Below are 17,030 nucleotides of genomic sequence, written 5' to 3' on the forward strand. Positions count from 1 at the left end.
TAGGTTACTGAATTTCATTCTTTATTGCTGCAAGTGTTTTTCAGTTGAACCTCAGCTATGCTAGAGAAAACATTACTAGGTAGATGGCTGTTTTATAGGGTCATGACGATTTTGTGAGAGTCTTCTTGCCCAGCCTAAGCAGGGAACAGTCATTCCATGTCATTTTAGGTCACCGAACATGTCTTGGGCCGCAGTACTGCTTAGAAAGCTTTTTTTGCTCCAATACAATTCCAGACATGGGACTGTGCTTATAGAGTGTGTATGCAATGTCTTAACTCAGTATTGGTTCCTGCTTCCGTTTGATCTATTTGTTGTTACTAAGCAAGTTGGAAAACTACTACTGCTCCTTTTTTTTTCAGTGAGAGTAATCCCAGGATTATTCTTCTTGGCTGGAGTAGGAGCATGGGGCTTAGAGCCATAATGAGAGCCTCTGGGTGCTGAAATGCAATGCGGTGTTGCCTGCAGCAGGTCTAGGGGAAGGCTGCAGCTTTCTCCCTGGCACCGTTGTCCTGTTTAGGTGCTTAAAAGAGAAACGAGCAGTTCAGGCATATCACTTCACTCAGCAAAGACTAAGCAGGAGCAGAAAGGAAGGGGTGATTCGGCATGAAGGAGTCATGCTGATGTTTTACTAGTCCCTTCCCTTTTAGAGGTTATGTAATATTTACAGTTTAGCTCACTCTCTTACATAACGCCAGGGTGGAGGAAAACTCTGGGAGACTGCAAAGGGCCTGAACGCACTCCTATTGTGTTCTTGCAAAGCTCCCACATATTTCAGTCAGAGCCAGAGAGAGCTACGAATTTTAACTGGGTGAACATAAAGAGATGAGCATTATTCAGAAATGTGTGCAGTGGTGTTTGTTTTCTTTTCCTTTTTGTCAACTGAAAGCATTCCTCCCCCTGCTGATGGAAGGAATGAGCAGAAGTAATTGATGCAAAACGCGCACAGGAATTTGGAGGAGCAAAACTCGTGTTGCTCTGAACTCAGAGCTGCCAGTCTGGCTTCCGTTCTACCAGGTGACTTGGTTCTGCTGTCAAAGACTTCATGTGACAGAATCATACAGTGTTTGGAAGGGACCAGTGGGTCCATCTGCTCCAACGTCTGCTCCAGCAAGGACACCCAGAGCAGGGTGCTCAGGGCTGTGTCCAGGTGGCTTTTGGAGATCTCCAAGGAGGAGACCCCACAGCCTCTCTGGGCAGCCTGTGCCAGCGCTCCATCAGCCGCACAGCACAGAAGTGCTTCCTGGTGTTTGGAGGGAACCTCCTGTGTTCCAGCCTGTGCCCACTGCCTCTTGTCCTGGCACTGGGTTCCACTGACAAGAGCCTGGCTCTGTCTTCAGGTATTTATGGACATTGATAAGATCCCCCTGAGCCTCCTCCAGACTGGGCAGTCCCAGCTCTCTCAGCCTCACCTCGCAGGAAGGTGCTCCAGTCCCTTCGTTTTGGTGGTCCTTTGTTGGACTAACAGTGATGAATATGTTGAGAAATAGCATTTTGTAGTGGAAAATTTGCTCTATCAAATAGTGTTATTCTGTTCTTTGGATCTGTTGTAGTTTGCAGGGAAATAAAATAGGAGGCATTACTTTTGGAGCAAGCTACGTAAAACATGAGTTTCAGGAAGTTCTCCCTTTTCATTTGAACAGGTAGTGTTCAGTTTCTCTAACATCATTATGGTTTCTCTTAATTATTACCTGTATGAAGGAGAACCAAGGCTTGCGATTTATTGTAGCATTAGTTTTCTTTCCACTCCTGTCTTACACCTTCCACTTCAAATTGAGATCCCTCTCTTACCAGGAACTTCACCACACTCCTGATTATTCACAGCAGCAAAAAAACATGATACCAACCATTTATAACTGCATTCTTCCTCTTCTTTTTTGCTAGTAAATTACTTAAGAAGTAGATTCCCATTTAGAATATTTATTAGTGTCTCTAGAAAAAAAAGGTGACTCTCTTGTATGTCTTCGGAATTGCTTCTTGCACACAAGGCACAAGAGGTTGGCAGTAAGCCCCAGGGAAATAGCTGTGTGTTTTGTCAGTGTTAAATCAGAAGATGTGCTGGATAATTTCATGTGGTCTCTGCTACAAAGTCAGTGCAAGCCGCAAACTTAAGAGCAAGCTTCAGTTTTGACAGCTTAGCTATTGAGACTGGTGTCTACTCCCAGCACCTTGTATAGCTCAAGAACCTTGTTTTATCAGTGTTGAGTTTTTGTGACAAAAGAAGGTAGAAAACAATTAGATCAGTTCAAATAGAACTCAGATTGTGACAGACCATGAAATAAGGACATGACCAGGAGCTGAATTCTTCTATATTTGGAGGTGGCTGACATCTGAGATCTGGTGAAAGCATCTGCTCTGCAGAAAGCATCTACGAATGCAGGATCAAAGAATCTGTTACTCCAAACTGGTGACAATTTTGATTGCCAGAAGCTAGCTACTATCAAGGTCCTGTTTGCTCTTGGAATTGAAAAATATATTGCATAAAGGTGGGAGATACATTTCTGCTATTGCACTGTGAATTCAGAGCTCATTACAACCGCTGGCTCAATAGCTTAAAGGTTAAAATCTTTCCTTCTGGTGCCTGCAGAGAACAACTGATGAAAACTGTTCTTTGAGAGGATACCATCTCTAAACTACAAGGAGGAAAGAAACTTAGACCCGATTGTACATCGAGTAGCAAACTGGGTCTTTAATCAAAGCGTCTTTACTGTAGCTTTTTACAGTGGCTGCTATGAAAGAAAGCCTAGTAAGTACTGCCCTGATTGAGTCACTCCATTTGCAGTATCCTCTGTTGAACTGCTAATGAAAAGAATTTTATTAAGTTTTGTGTTATGACATCAACATAGATCTGCTATTTGGAATAGTGATTTATTTATTTTTTCAGCTAAAATGTTGGGTCTCAAAAGACTGCTTCTTTCATTTATGATAATTGTTTGTGTCGTAAATGATCTTTTCAGGTGTTTTGACATTTCTCCATAACAAGATATCACAAGTATTACTTCAGCACTCAAGAAATGAGAAGTCAGAGTATTATTCATTGTATGTAGATACTGAGACAGTGCTTCCTCTAGAATGATAAAATATCCTCAGTTGGAAGGGACCACAGGGATCGCAGACTCCAACTCTGGGCTCCACCCCAAATTCAAACCCAGTGTCTGAGAGCAGTGTCCCGGTGCTCCCTGAGCTCCAGCAGCTCGGGGCCGTGCCCACTGCTCTGGGCAGCCTGTTCCATGCCCACCTCCCTCTGGGGCAGACCCTTTCCCTCACCCCCACCTGCCCCTCCCCTGACACAGCTCCATGCCGTTCCCTCGGGCCCTGTCGCTGTCCCAGAGAGCAGAGCTCAGCGCTGCCCCTCCACTCCCTGTGAGGAGCTGCAGCCGCCATGAGGCCTCCCCTCAGCCTGCTCTGCTCTGGGCTGAGCACAACAGGGACCTCAGCTTCTCCTCATGCACTGTAGTCCTCCGTTGGACACTAACAGTTTTGTGTCCTTCTGATATTGCAGTGCCCAGACCTGCACCCAGTGCTGGAGGTGAGGCCGCACAGTGCAGAGCAGAGGGCACAATCCCTCCCCTCTCCCTGCAGCTGCACTGGGCCCGATACACCCCAGGGTGCTGTGGCCCTTTTGGTTCCAGAGCACAGTGCTGTCAACTTGCTGTCAGCCAGAACACCCAGATCCCTGTCTGTGAGGCTGCTCTTCAGCCTCTTGTCCCCGGTCTGTATGTATATCCAGGGGTGCCCCATCCCAAGTGCAGATTCCAAGACAAAACCCAAATATATATTACTGAGGAAGAAAACCTAGTTTGATTTGTATCCACATTAAGATTTTAAAGTAATAAAATTAGTGAACCCCAGGCACAGAAACTCCTAAATCCATTTATCATCTCAGAGTAAATAGGAGAATTAACTGAAGAAAGTGTATATGTTTAGGACAAATTATCTTACTCTACCTAAAGTATCTTCAAGCTATTGCTTATTTGCATGTTTTCTACCTTTTATTTTTATTTTTTCTCTGTATATTGACTTCCTTTTTCCCTGCCAGTCTGTTTTAATCCAGATACCAAGTGGATTTAGGCATGATGGGATTACAAGGTGATGGCTGTGATCTGTTCCTTTACAGTCTGGGGCCTGATGCCTTGTCGGAAAGGTCTGAGCAAATAATACATGAGTGTAAACAACAGTGTCACAGTGAATAACATATTTGCTGTTATAAGGAAAAAACAGTGTTTTGCAGAGCCAAGATTGTCTCTGTCCCTGGATAATCCAGAGTTCATCAGTGAGGGCAGTGACGGTTTATGGAGCTGATGAAGAAATGCATACTCCGTAACAAAAACTTGAGAAATAAACACTAGTACAGGAAAAGCCTAAGGGCAAAATTTGTGAATGCTTCATCAGAAAATTTGAGAATTTGTTGGAAGTTTGCCAGAGCCAAAAGTATGTAAGGACATCAAGAGCTAAGTTCCTACTGACGGATAAATACAATAAAAACATTCTAACATGATGACATTCTAGTAAGCTTTGTTAAATACCTCATGCAAATGGTTATGAAACTTGGCTTTATAAGATGATTCACGGAGCGTTTAGGGAAATGCAGACATTATGAAGTATCTTGCTGGCAAACTGAAGAAATCCCTGGAGCACGTCTGCTCTTCATAGAAGTAGAAAGTCTCGCAGCTGTTCGACAAAGAATTTAAGTAAAACAAAAATAGAATAGTTTAATCCTTCAGATGCCTTTAGAGTACTTCCTTAGACGTGTTTATTTGGTTTGGTTTCGCGTTGGGCTTGATAGTCTTGGGGTCTGCATAAAAACCATAAGTAAACCTCCGTTTTCATTTAAACTTACAAATCTGTTTCTTTTGGATAAAGTTGCTGCATTCGAGTTTGCTAAATCTTATGCTCTCCTTCTGTAGATATTTTAAACAGAAGATATCACACTCAGCCTTTTTTTTTTCAGATATTATAAAAGTAAATTTACAATATATAATAAATCTTTACTGACTTTATCAGAGAAGAGTTTTTTCTCCCGTCAGAAGCAGCGTTTCTAGGTTAGGTTGGAGAAAAGCCTAGGAAGTGAAGGAGAAACTTTAAGGTGGAAAAAAAAGGCATGACTTCTAAGCATTAGTACAATTAATACATGAAGAAAGTATTAAAGAAAACAAAGCGCTTTCTCCTGCTAACTTAAAATTAAGAGCCAGCCCACAGTAAGTGCTTAGGGATGACAGAGAAGGAGCTTGATGTGCCATTCTGTTTCCTTGCCCATGTATTTGTCAGCTGTAGGCAGTGCTGCTTGACGGTGAGTTTCAATGCCCACAGAGGACTTGAAGAACAATCCTGGGCTGAAATAGTGTTCTGCTGCCTTTTGCTCTGTCAGGGACAAATGTTTGCAACCTGAGCATCCTGTAATGGTGGTTTGTTTTTCCTATTAGCTAGCAACGTGAAAAGCATAGATTATATGGGCTGAATGTTAAGAGTTGATATGTTTTGAGAAATGTAATGTGTCTGCTGGGAATGATAGGGTAGTCTGCAGGTTTTTTGTCTTGGTTAAGCTACAGAGGCAAAAAAAAAAGAAGACTCACTAGTCTGTGTAAGTGTGGCTTAGTAGTGCATCCATACTAGCAACAATTTGTGGGTGAGGCTGTTACAGACTTTCTGTACAGACTTTCTTTACAGACTGTAAAACAGTCTTTGCATGCTAATTACTTAATATAAACAACATTTTCTGAAATGCATGATTAAAACTGTTAGATATCTCAGACCTCTGACAAGTCTTCTCCAGTGTCTGTGTTTGAATCTCCACTGCCTCTTTTGACCTTTCACAGCCACAAAGGCTGAACACCTCTGAAACCTGGCATTGGCTATTCAAAAACCGGGGCATTTAAAATTAAGATGTGTTTTACACATTGCACATTTTACATTTACAATTACTGGTCTATTTACAGTCTTAAGACATATATTATAGTACAAATCCATGGTTTTTCCCTGGTGCAAGAGTGAGATGAAGGAACCAATGCTCGTAGGTTTAGACTTGAGAAAAAAAATATTGTTTTGAGTACTGAGAGTAATTTCACAACTGAAGACCGCAGGGATCGAAGTAGCAAATACTCAATTGTGGACCCACAGGATTTGGTGGGTGTGGGTTTGTGGTTTGTTACAGACCACGTTAGACCTCAGATGACCAGAATGATCCTGCTTGCTGCTGCAGCTGGCCAGTGATGCATCCCAAGCATCCCACAATGTTTTGGTGTGTTTTTTTCCACTAGCTGGACTGCAGGTGTTTGGAGTTGGACAGCAAGGAGTGTAAGGGAATGGAAAGTGAAAGGGAAAAGTGCTTGGGATATGTTTCTGCAGCTGGGTTGCTTGCAAAGAGTCAGATCCGCAATGGGAGGGCTCTGGCTGAAGAAGTGAATATTCAAGACATGGTGGTCTTGCCTTGATCATCCAAACACCCCTGATACTAAAATCATATTCCATGGTTGGGATTTTCCCACATTCAGAGGCTTGCTGTTGTCTGCCAGTAAAATTAGGATAGCTGTATGGCTAAGTCTCTAGCAGGGAAAAGTCTTAGACAAAATCTGATTTGTAAAGTAATTTTAAGCAGAAAAATAAACGGAGCCTTCTTTGAGATTTTTCCTTGCCTCTGAGGCAGAGTTGTGTCTAAAAGTCAAACTCCACAGACCAACTTTTTTTCCTTTGAAATTTGCTTTGTATGGGATTCATTAGTTAAAAGAGGGGTAGCCCAGTGTTACAGAGTTCACCTCCTATGAGTCAGACTGAAGTCTAGCTACTACTTCTTGGCTACCTTTATATAGCGTGCCTGTGTTTGTCATCACTCCTCTTCATTTTCTAATGTCAGGATGAATCATTTTAGGAATGTTTATATCAGTTTTATATGAAACCAGACAAGCTACAGCTTACAAGCTTACTGAGATTATGAAGTTCACATGTTCTTTTCAGTTGACAGGGTTTACAAACTTTTTTTTTCTCCTCCCCCACTATGGGAGGGAAAATAGGTTGGTTGTGTGTAGTTCTTTCTGTTTTTCTTCCAATTCTGCCTCTTTTCCAACTATGCTGTCTTTTGTATGTTTTCCTTGATCTGTGCAAGGATTTCTCTTGAGTCTGGAGCAAGGATAGGCTGATGGAGCAGGGGTTGGCAGCGCAGCTGTTTCCCCCTGGAATGCAGTCAGAGACGTGGAAGCAGACCAGGGACTTAGCAGTGTTTGCAGTCCCTGCCAGATTATCTGCAAACTCCATATTAGAATCATATAACGGCTTTTTCAAAAAGTGAAAACCTCCTTTGAAGCAGTTTTACCTTTATGTGAACAAATTCTGAAAACGTCTTTATAGCTCCTGACACTGGACAAGATGAGGTTTTTCTTCGCTCTTCCAGCTGTGGCATAGGTCTTAGTAACTTTGGGAATAATTCAGGCCACCTGCTACGGCACCAAAGACAGAAGTTGGTGTTTGCTGTGTTGCATCAGTTTGAGAGCAGTGTATCCAGTATCTCCACTGCCCGGCCTGAAGGTAGATGTGCAACTGTACAGGAGCTTCTCCTGTGCTTTATTCACCCCCTCACATAGGGGTACATAACTTGGACCTCCCTTTCCTTTTCCTTTTCCTTTCTTCTGTTAATGGATATTCTAGTGCGTCCATCACACCTTCCATGACAGCATTGTAATAAAAAAAAAGCATACATCTCCTCGCAATTCTTATGGAAAGAGGTAGGGATGTACAGAAGAACTAGAAACTTTCAGGAATCAGGTTTGTATTTTCTTGATAGTTTGCTCTTGACTTAACCCCTCTCCCAACGCCTCAAGGTCTAAAAAAATATTTTAAAATATTTCAGTAGTATTTAGAATCATTATTGTTTCAATAAGATGTGACCCGATTCTTGTTCTGGATATAGTTCTTGACTGGTAATAGGTACTGGTGATATTTGGGTATTCTCAGCTGGAAACACAGATGCTGACAGGATACTTTTCACTTGCTATATGTTGTGCTCTCGTATGCTTAGATTTTCCATTGCTCATCACTTCCAGGGGATTTTTATACCAATATAAAGTGGGTGTAAAGCATTACCACTATGATCTCATAGTAATCAGTTCCCTCACTTTGTATTTGTATGAAAGCAAGGCATAGAGGAAAGCAGAGAGTTGTGTTAAGTCTATAAAACTTATAACATATATTTCAACTATATATTAATCTAGTAACTGAGTTAAACATTAATTACTTAAATTATTAAGATTATTAATTAAAAATAAGTCTATATTTTATTTCAGTGTAGACATAAATAGTAGAACTATAACCAGTGGTAAGTGTAATTCAGTTGCAGTTGCTGTTCCAGGGAGTGTTGCTAATTCCTGATGTGATAATTTGTGTTTCTATTATGATTAGCACTATAATAAAAGGAAGAAAAAATATTTAAATGTGTTTTTGTCTAGATATAGAAAAATCTGTATTCCAGAAGTTCTTCTTCTATGCACAAAATACTATTTTCATTGCTCAGAATGTCAAAATACATACAAAAAATACAATAAGGATATATATTATAAACTTTCCCACTTGTGATTAACAACTCTGTGAAAATCTACCAATTTTCCATGCTAAGAACATTGTTTTCTCCAGGGGTGTAAATATACACGGCTCTATTAAATATAACAGAATTCCTTTGCTCTTCAGTTTTTTTGGAGGATGGCCAAATGCTGGCAGATAACCCGATTAGCATAGACGTTCCTACCTGTGAAATCTTTCACTTCTTGAAGATATAGATAGCTTAGGGTTAGAATAAGATTAACGTAGCTTCACGTAATTACGCCTATCTGCCACAGTTAATTTGTGTACTGTGGCATTTTAATCAAATGAGTGTACCAAATGAGGTTCATTACAGCTCTTCAAAGTGAAGAAAGAACGTCTGAAGAACTTGTGACATTCTGTTTAATACTGTCCAGTGTCCCTTCTTACTGCAGACTGTTCAAGTTATTGATTTTCCTGTTTGGAAAACATTACTTAAGGAAGATGAATTGTGAGAATAACGTGGTTTGTTTTTTAATTATTATTGTGTCAGGATAGTCTAATCTTAACGGTTTCCTCTTTGTCATTGTGTTGTGAAATAAGAGAAAAATAAGGGACTGAATACAACTATTGCTTCATACAGTTAATAGTCACTGGCTTGTTTCTTAGGCCTTCCAGATTAAAAGGAAAAGGGGAAGGCCAAACATGAATTGCCAAAACACATTTTAAAAGCAGTTTTACTCATTTTGTTCACAACTGCAGAAAGGACCTCATACATTGCTTAAGCCACCTTGATATGTGCTTACTTGACCAACGCCCACATAAATGTTTTCTTGATTTCCAATTCAGGAGGGCACTTCAGCTTGTGCTTAACTTCTTACTGTACAAAGATGTCAGTTTATATGTGTGCATGAGCTGACTGTAATAAGGATCTTGAAGCAGTGTTAGCTGTGAGGTGTTTTAAAGATGAGATGTTACATACTGCAAATGAAACTGTGTAGGGGAGGCTGGTGGGCATGGAACAGGCTGCCCAGGGTAGTGGGCATCGCTCCAGACTGCCAGAGTTCAAGGAGCATTTGGATGAGGCTTTCAGACACAGTGTTTTAAGTTTGAGTGATCCGGCATGGAGCAAGGAATTGGCCTTGGTGATCCTTGTGGGTCCTTTACATCTTGGAATATTCTGTGATTCTGTGAAATAAAAAGAAATAAGCGATCAGATACTGATATAGGTAAAATAGGCAATTGTATAGTATTTCATGTGTCTTTTGACACTGATCCTCATAGAGAAATCAGTGAAGTATAGACAAGATGAATGGCTGGGGAGGTAAATTGAAAACTGTCTGGAAAGGGTTGTGAGCAACAGACCAGTTGGAGGCCAGTCAGTAGTGGTCTGCCTCAGGGGTCAATACCCAACCTTGCAAAACTGGGAAGAGTGGTTAGTACACTAAATGATTGCCTTGCCATTGGGGGGAACTTAACAGGCTGGAAAAAAGTGCTGACCAGAACCTTAATGAATATCAAGAAAAAAATGTGAAGTCCTCTGCTTGGTGAGGATTAACCCCAGGTACCAGTACCTGACCTGAGAAAGGAACTGATGAAAAGAGGACCTGAGAGTCTTAGTTGACACCAGGTTAAACACGAACCAGCAATGTTTCCTTGCTACTAAGAAGGTCAACAGCCTCCTGGGTTGTGTTAGGGAGATCAACGGATGTGATCCCTCTCCCCTCTACTCAGCGCTAGCGCAGCACATGTTGAGCTCCATTTGAAGTTCTGAGCTCCCCAGTACAAGAGAGACATAGAGATGCTGGAGCACAAACACGAAGATGTTTAGGGGGCTGGAGCACCTCTTCTATAACAAGAGGCTGAAAAAGCTGGGATGCTTCAGCCTGGAGAAGAGGAGGCTTGGGAATCTTATCTATGGGCATAAGTACCTGATAGTGGGAAATTAAGATCAAAGCCGACTCTTCTCAATGAAGTATAGTGACAGAACAGTGGTCACAAACTGAAGCACTGGAGGTTCCATCCGAACATAAGAAAAAAACACATCTACTGTGAGGGAGGATGAACACTGGCATAGGTTGCCCAGGGAAACTGTGGAGTTTCCTCCTTGCAGATAAGCACAAAAGACTGGGCATCGCTCTCACTGACTGCATGAGCAAGCAGATTGAGCTAAGCCAGACTCTGGAGATACTTTCCAGTCTCAGCTATTCTGTGATTGCTCTGATTCCATGAAGACAGTTAAATATGTAAGAAGATATTTTTGTTGCACTTCATTACACTTGCGCAGTTGTCTGTTGATAACACATGAAAGTTAACCCACTTTTATCATTAAAGTCTTGAAAATCTGTCTGAATATTTTTCTTAAGCTTTTGCAATGTTTTCTCCAAGTCTCCGAGTTTATGGAGATGAGAGGCATAAAATAAGTGTTGTTTACAATAAAAGCATAAATAGAAGTTTCAGAGCTCAAATTACAGGTTCATAGGAAAGTCTTAAGATGGAGGGATCCTCTGCAGATCATCTGGTCTAACATTCTGGTGCAAGGGCATTCCTCTGCAATGGAAGAAGATAAATTCCTCCCCTTCTGTGGGCTACCTGTTCCATCATTTAACTGTTCTTCCAGTGAATAATTTTTTCTTACATCCAGAATGAGTTTCTCCTGAAGCAACTTTGCCTCTTGTCCTGTAACCGCATATGGTGTTAAAGAGAGCATTTCCATCATCTTTATAGCTGTTTTTTAGGTATTGGTAGATATTCATCATAAACTGACTTGAATTGGCCCTGCTGCCACCTCTCTTTTGATGCAGCCCAGGATACTGTTGTCCTTTGGGGCTGCAAGCACACTCTGCTGGCTCATGTCCAGCTTTTTGCCCACCAGGACCCTCAAGACCTTTTCAGCAGGGCTGATCTCAAGGATTTCTTCTTCCAGTGTGTACACATACCTGGGATTGTCTCACTGAAGTGCAGCACCTTACTCTTGGCCTTGTTGAACCTCATTTGGCTATTGTGGTTCCACTTTTCAAGCCTGTCCAGGTCCCTCTGGATGACACCCCTTCCTTCTGTTGTATCAACTGCACCACTTTGTCATCAGCAAACCTGCTGAGGGTGCACTCAATCTCACTGTATCACTGATAAAAATATTAATGAGCACTTGATAAAGACTGGTGAGGGACATAACTCATCACTGGCCTCCACCTGGACACAGAGATGTTGACTGCAACCCTCTAACTGCAACCATCCACCCAATTTTTATCCATTGAGTAGTCCACCCTTCAGATCCATCTCTCCAATCTGGAGATAAGGATGTGATGTGGGATCATGTCAAAGGCCAATTGCTCTGATCAGTCTGAACCTTCTTTTTTTGTGGACTAAACACGCATATTCTTGGATCTCTCTTTGTATGTCTGATTCTGTAACCGAATCATCTGGGTGGCTCTTTGCTGGACCATCTGCAATTTTTATTTCGATTGAATGTGGGGAATTTAACACTGTGTTGCCTAAATGATGGGTGTGTTTCTTCTGATAAGATTTAGTAGCACAATAAGATTTTTCTAGAACTTTCCGAGGAACCCTCATACCTAGTTATAGGTATCAAAATAGACTTCCTAAAGGCTAAAGAGATATAGATCTCTTTTTTATTATTTTTTAAGGTAATCTAGAAAGGAGTTCGTCCCAAGGTTAATGTAAAGGATAATGGATTTGAACCTATTTTGCTAGAGTCAAGAGTTGTTCAGCCCCTAACTTTAATGGAATGACGGAATGACAGGCAGTTTTATAGAAGATGTGCTGAACTGGGATTTTTCATGGTTGTACTAAGAAAAATCACTCAGTCTCCTGTGAAACACAGAGAACCACAGGACAGCCCAGAATGAAAAATAAACTCTGCCAAAGGCCCTTACAGAAGTCCCCAGGAAAACAGATATTTTTGTGGCTAGAATGCTTCTTTCTAGCTGAGAGGAGATGCATCTATTTTTATGTTGAGAACTGCTCTTTATATTTTTCTTCTGGAGGACAGTGCAAATTGCCATAGCAAATACAGACCTTGTTATAGGACATTTGTTTGTGACCTTACCTTAATACTGTATTTTCGAAGGCTAAGACTTGCCTAAATAAGTATCTGTCTATCTACATGTTTGTAGGAAAACTTGAAAGATGACAGTTAACAAATCCTTGTAGTGATCTGTACTCCTAAAAGTAATTCTCTTCCTCTTCAGGAGAATTGAGTGAGTAGCTGGGACTTTTTAAACCTTATTCTAGGTTTGGCAAGAGGTAGAGAATACTAAAATATTGCCTACTTCTCTTCTGCTATATAAAGAGGAATTGGAATGCATCCTCAAGCCCTGAGGCCAGTGGTTTCCCACTCCGGATTTATCTGAGATTGATTTCATGCTGAAAAAGGTTGAAAAAAGAGCCAAGAAGTGTCCTCACAAGCTTGGTGGATGATTGAAGCTTCATTGCTCGGTCTATATCCCTGAGCCTCTTTTATTTATAATACAGATATGTTCCATGCATTTCAACCTCAGTGTTTGTATTTGTCTGTAGTGGGAGAAAATAGAGACATAAGTGACATTGATTGGGTGCTGAATTCGTGATGGACCTTAGATCAGTTGTTAACAGATTCTAGGAAAGATGTCAACATGCAGTAGTAGTATTGTTTGTGAAAGAGAAACCGATAATGTTGGTTTGTAGAAGGAAAGTGAAGAATCTTTGAGGAATAACACTTGTCCTGTTAATGTGTGAAATCATTTGGTGTCTCAGCAAAAGCTGTCCAGCCACTGAGGTTAAGCTCTCCGTGTGGCAAACAAGGAGTGAAACTGAGAAGGCTCTTTAGACTTTTGACATGGCTTGACTGGAGATTTCTAGATGTCATGGTGTAGATAAGACTGTAAATAACAATTCCCTTGTTGATAGTTACAGTTACGTAGCCCTGAGGTGAGGGCATAGGTACAGAGTGAGAGCATAGTGGCTGCAAAGTGATTTTATTGTGTATCATGCAATCTGGTGTTTTTTCTTTGCAAGCTCTAAGCTCTTGTGAAGGGCAGTGCAATCTCAATTTTAATACAGAAGAAAGCAACGGTTGTCTGAGAATGATCAGCTTGAAATTATGAGCCCTGACACTGAAAAAACAGAAATCTCTAAATGGAAAGATGTTTCTTTAAATGCCTTGATTTAGGGGCGATGGGGCAGTTCCTGATGTTGAATGGTAAGGGTTGACAGTAGGGGGAAGTAATTCTGTACTGCTGTACCCTTAGTTGATACCATTGCTGAGTAATGCTTAGTGAAGTGGTTGTTCCAAATAACACCTCCAGACAAACCCATCCCAAACTCCTCTGTAAACAGGTGAAAAGGTTAAAATTGAGTGGAGGAGCCATACTGGTGCTAGACCTGCTTTGTAAAGGGAGTAGCTGCTGATGTGGTTCCTCAGGAATGACCTATTTACAATAGATTCTGTCTTAGCAACTGTATTTTGAATGCATTTTTTTTTACTTTCTCGTTACATAGAATTGGTCCTTAATATATTCAATATTTTTAGTGCCCTACAGATACCAAAGCAACGTTTGGGGTCCACCTTAAAGTAGTAGGAGACTGGACAGGTACGTAGAAAAACAATTCCTTTCAGAGACCAATATCTTTACTCAAACTTTCTGGCTTCAGCTCAGTCTTACCTTGATTGCAGCATACTCTCACTAGAGAACATTTAAGCTTGTTTTCTCAGAGTTGTTCTTATTACATTCTTGATGCAACCTCTGCTTTATTGAGATGTGAATTTCTCCAGAAAGCATGTTTCTCCAACTACTAACAGATGTTCTGATCACAATTTAATGATTTGCAGTTATCCTCAAGTTTCTGCCTCTTTTTCTTTTTTTTTTTGGTAGCCTGCTGCCCCTGTACAATGCCTCTGTACATAGTAGAGAGTGCAGAAATGCTGAAATGTGCAGCTCTCAGATAAGAGGATTTTAATGCCAGCAATTTGAATGGCTGCCAGGTTAATTAACACCCATGGAACAGTGAGATTACAGGTTGCTTTCATGTTCTTCCATGCTCTTCCATTGCTCTCTGAATGTCCTCCAGACCAAAGGTGTAAACCAAGATTCCCCGCAGAGGAAAATGTTAATTTCCTGCTCCCTATATAGTTGTATGCTCAAGTGATAGATGTCATCTTTGCTTGGCAGCTGACTTCCTTCTTGCTTAGCATAGCATTTCCTGGTAAGGAAGATAAATAAACAACACCATCTTGTTCGTTTCCTACAAAGAAATGTTTTCTGTGTTAATTTGTTTTCACTCATGTTGCTTGTTTTGCTGGTCCAAGTGCGTACTCGGCTGTGGAAGTATTTGAAATGTTAATAGGAAAAGGTTGAGAGGGTAATGCCATTTGTACATGTAATGCATAATCACCCCAGTTTTCTGTTCTTTCTTGAAAGATAGGTTGTTGGCCAGACAGTGGCAGGGTATGGTTCTAATTGGTCTTCGTTCTGAGTCAGTATGCTGCTATTGTGCACCATTCCTACCTGGGCTGGGAGAGGACAGTAGGCACCCCAAATGGAGTGGAGTTTTCCACATAAAGTGACGTCTTCGAAGTCTCTCCCTCAGTGGTGTGAATAGCTTTTTAATAGTATTTCAATGTCCTTCTTCCAGCTCAGTATCTGTATTCTCCATGATGAAGCAAGTCTGCCTAAGTGGGACTGCAGACAGTGTCCTCAGTGGGACTCATGACACTGTTACAATACAGAGAGCATTTGCTGTAGTCTTTTAGCCATGCAGGGATATCTCCCCCCTGGGTCAAATGTGCTGTCGGGAAGCAGGCTGTTTACCCTGCATCAATACCAAGGAGCCCTCTTCTCACTCGTTCCCTTAAGCCCTCTGATAATTAATGGTCTCTAATCCTCTGACTGTTTGAGGAGGATACTGAAGAAGTGCTAAGACATTTACCACGTTCCTTATAATCTGTGTTAAGCATATTTTAATGGCTGCTCCCAGAGATAGGATATTGGACCGGGAGAGTTTCTATGCAGCATTCTGTCATTTAAGCTCCTCTCACGCCCTGTTCCCTCAGCCTTTATCCTATTTATTCAGATTCTCCATGTGTCACATTTTCACTTTCCTGACAGTTTATGCCTGATACCAAAGAGAGTTAGCAATTTATTTCACAGATCTCAATTACAAGCTTAAATTAAAGAGATGCAAGAAGAGTGCAGATATGGTGTGAAATACAGAGAAGAATCAGTTCATTTGAGATGCTGATCCCCTCACTGGGTTCAGTTTCTGCTGCCTGCACCTGGGATACATACAGAAGGAACAACTGCCTGCCATTAGCTGTAAGGACATGAGCTGGGGATGGATGCACACTGCTGGCAAATCAATTCTGCAAGTTATGTTTCAGGTCGAGTCTCTGACACTGAGTCTGATGTTTTGAAAATTGAATAAAATACCTTGTGGCCTTAGTGCCTTTGTTTTGTCAGCTGGGAGAGTAACTGTGTGTCAAGAGGAAAGATAAGGGGTAATAGATTTATCAGCTACTGGTGAGGTGTTGCTGTTAAATAATGCCAATTATTGTTCATATCCCCACGCATAGAACTGTAGATATCCAATAACTTGCAAGAAGAGGCTTCTGAAAAAAAGCAATCTTCTAAATTTTTTTTTTTTGGTACAGAAACAAGTATGTAGTAGATTGTAAGGCAGTATATACAATTTGCTTTTTAAAGCAATGGTTTGAATACCACAAAATGGAGGACAGAAGAAGTAGGGAAGAAAGGAAGAAACTTCAGAAATTATATCTTGTAAGACCTTTGCAAAGGTAATTGTAATCCAGATCCCCTAAATGATGTATTTCTTGCTTTACTGAAATGAAATGGAGCGGTCTGAACTTAGAACAGTCGAGAACCTGCACTTCTCAGAAGCACTGTGTAGGCAGCAGCATTTTTAAAATGAATTTCCAATACAAATCTGAGCTCTTTCATTTCTTGTCTGTGTTACGGTAGAATTAGTAACTGTATTGTGCTTAGCTTTCATGATCATTACAGAAAACAGATACACAGGCACTAATATTCCTGTAATGTGATCTTAGATGCCTATGTAGATTCTTTCACGTTGACAACTACTCTTGGCTTCCTTTGTAGACTTCTTACCTATTGCTGTGTCTGTTTCAGGAGGAGACAAACCAGGCCCCAAGCATGCCTTTTTCTCTTCACTGATTTTAAAGAGAGTCAAGTTATGCATCTCTACTTTAGAGGTAGTTTAGTTAATTGAAATTCAGTTGTGATTTTTTCCCTCATACAGGTTCCTGACATGATTTTTAGAACTTTTGCTATGCACAGTGGATCTTGTACATAGCTCCTACAAACCCACTGAAGAATGATGATGTAATTATTTCAGAGACATGATTATCTAAGTCATAGAATCATAGAATGGTTTGAGTTGGAAGGGATTTTTAAAGGTCATCTAGTCCAAGCCCCCTGCAGTGAACATGGACATCTGCAGCAGCAGAACATCAGGCTGCTCAGAGCCCCATCCAGCCTGACCTTGAATGTCTT

General features: G+C 41.0%; 1 protein-coding gene across 1 annotated transcript in view; it reads left to right on the forward strand.

Moving 5' to 3' along the window:
* NOX4 (NADPH oxidase 4) overlaps nucleotides 1–17,030 on the forward strand; it is a 115,616-nt gene that overhangs the window by 32,979 nt on the left and 65,607 nt on the right. Inside the window, exon 12 of the mRNA XM_021382298.1 lies at nucleotides 14,033–14,093. Within this exon, the coding sequence (XP_021237973.1) occupies nucleotides 14,033–14,093 (61 nt within the window). The remainder of the gene's footprint in view (nucleotides 1–14,032; nucleotides 14,094–17,030) is intronic.

This window comes from Numida meleagris, chromosome 1 (genome assembly GCF_002078875.1).
Source record: "Numida meleagris isolate 19003 breed g44 Domestic line chromosome 1, NumMel1.0, whole genome shotgun sequence".
Classification (NCBI taxonomy): Eukaryota; Metazoa; Chordata; class Aves; order Galliformes; family Numididae; genus Numida; species Numida meleagris.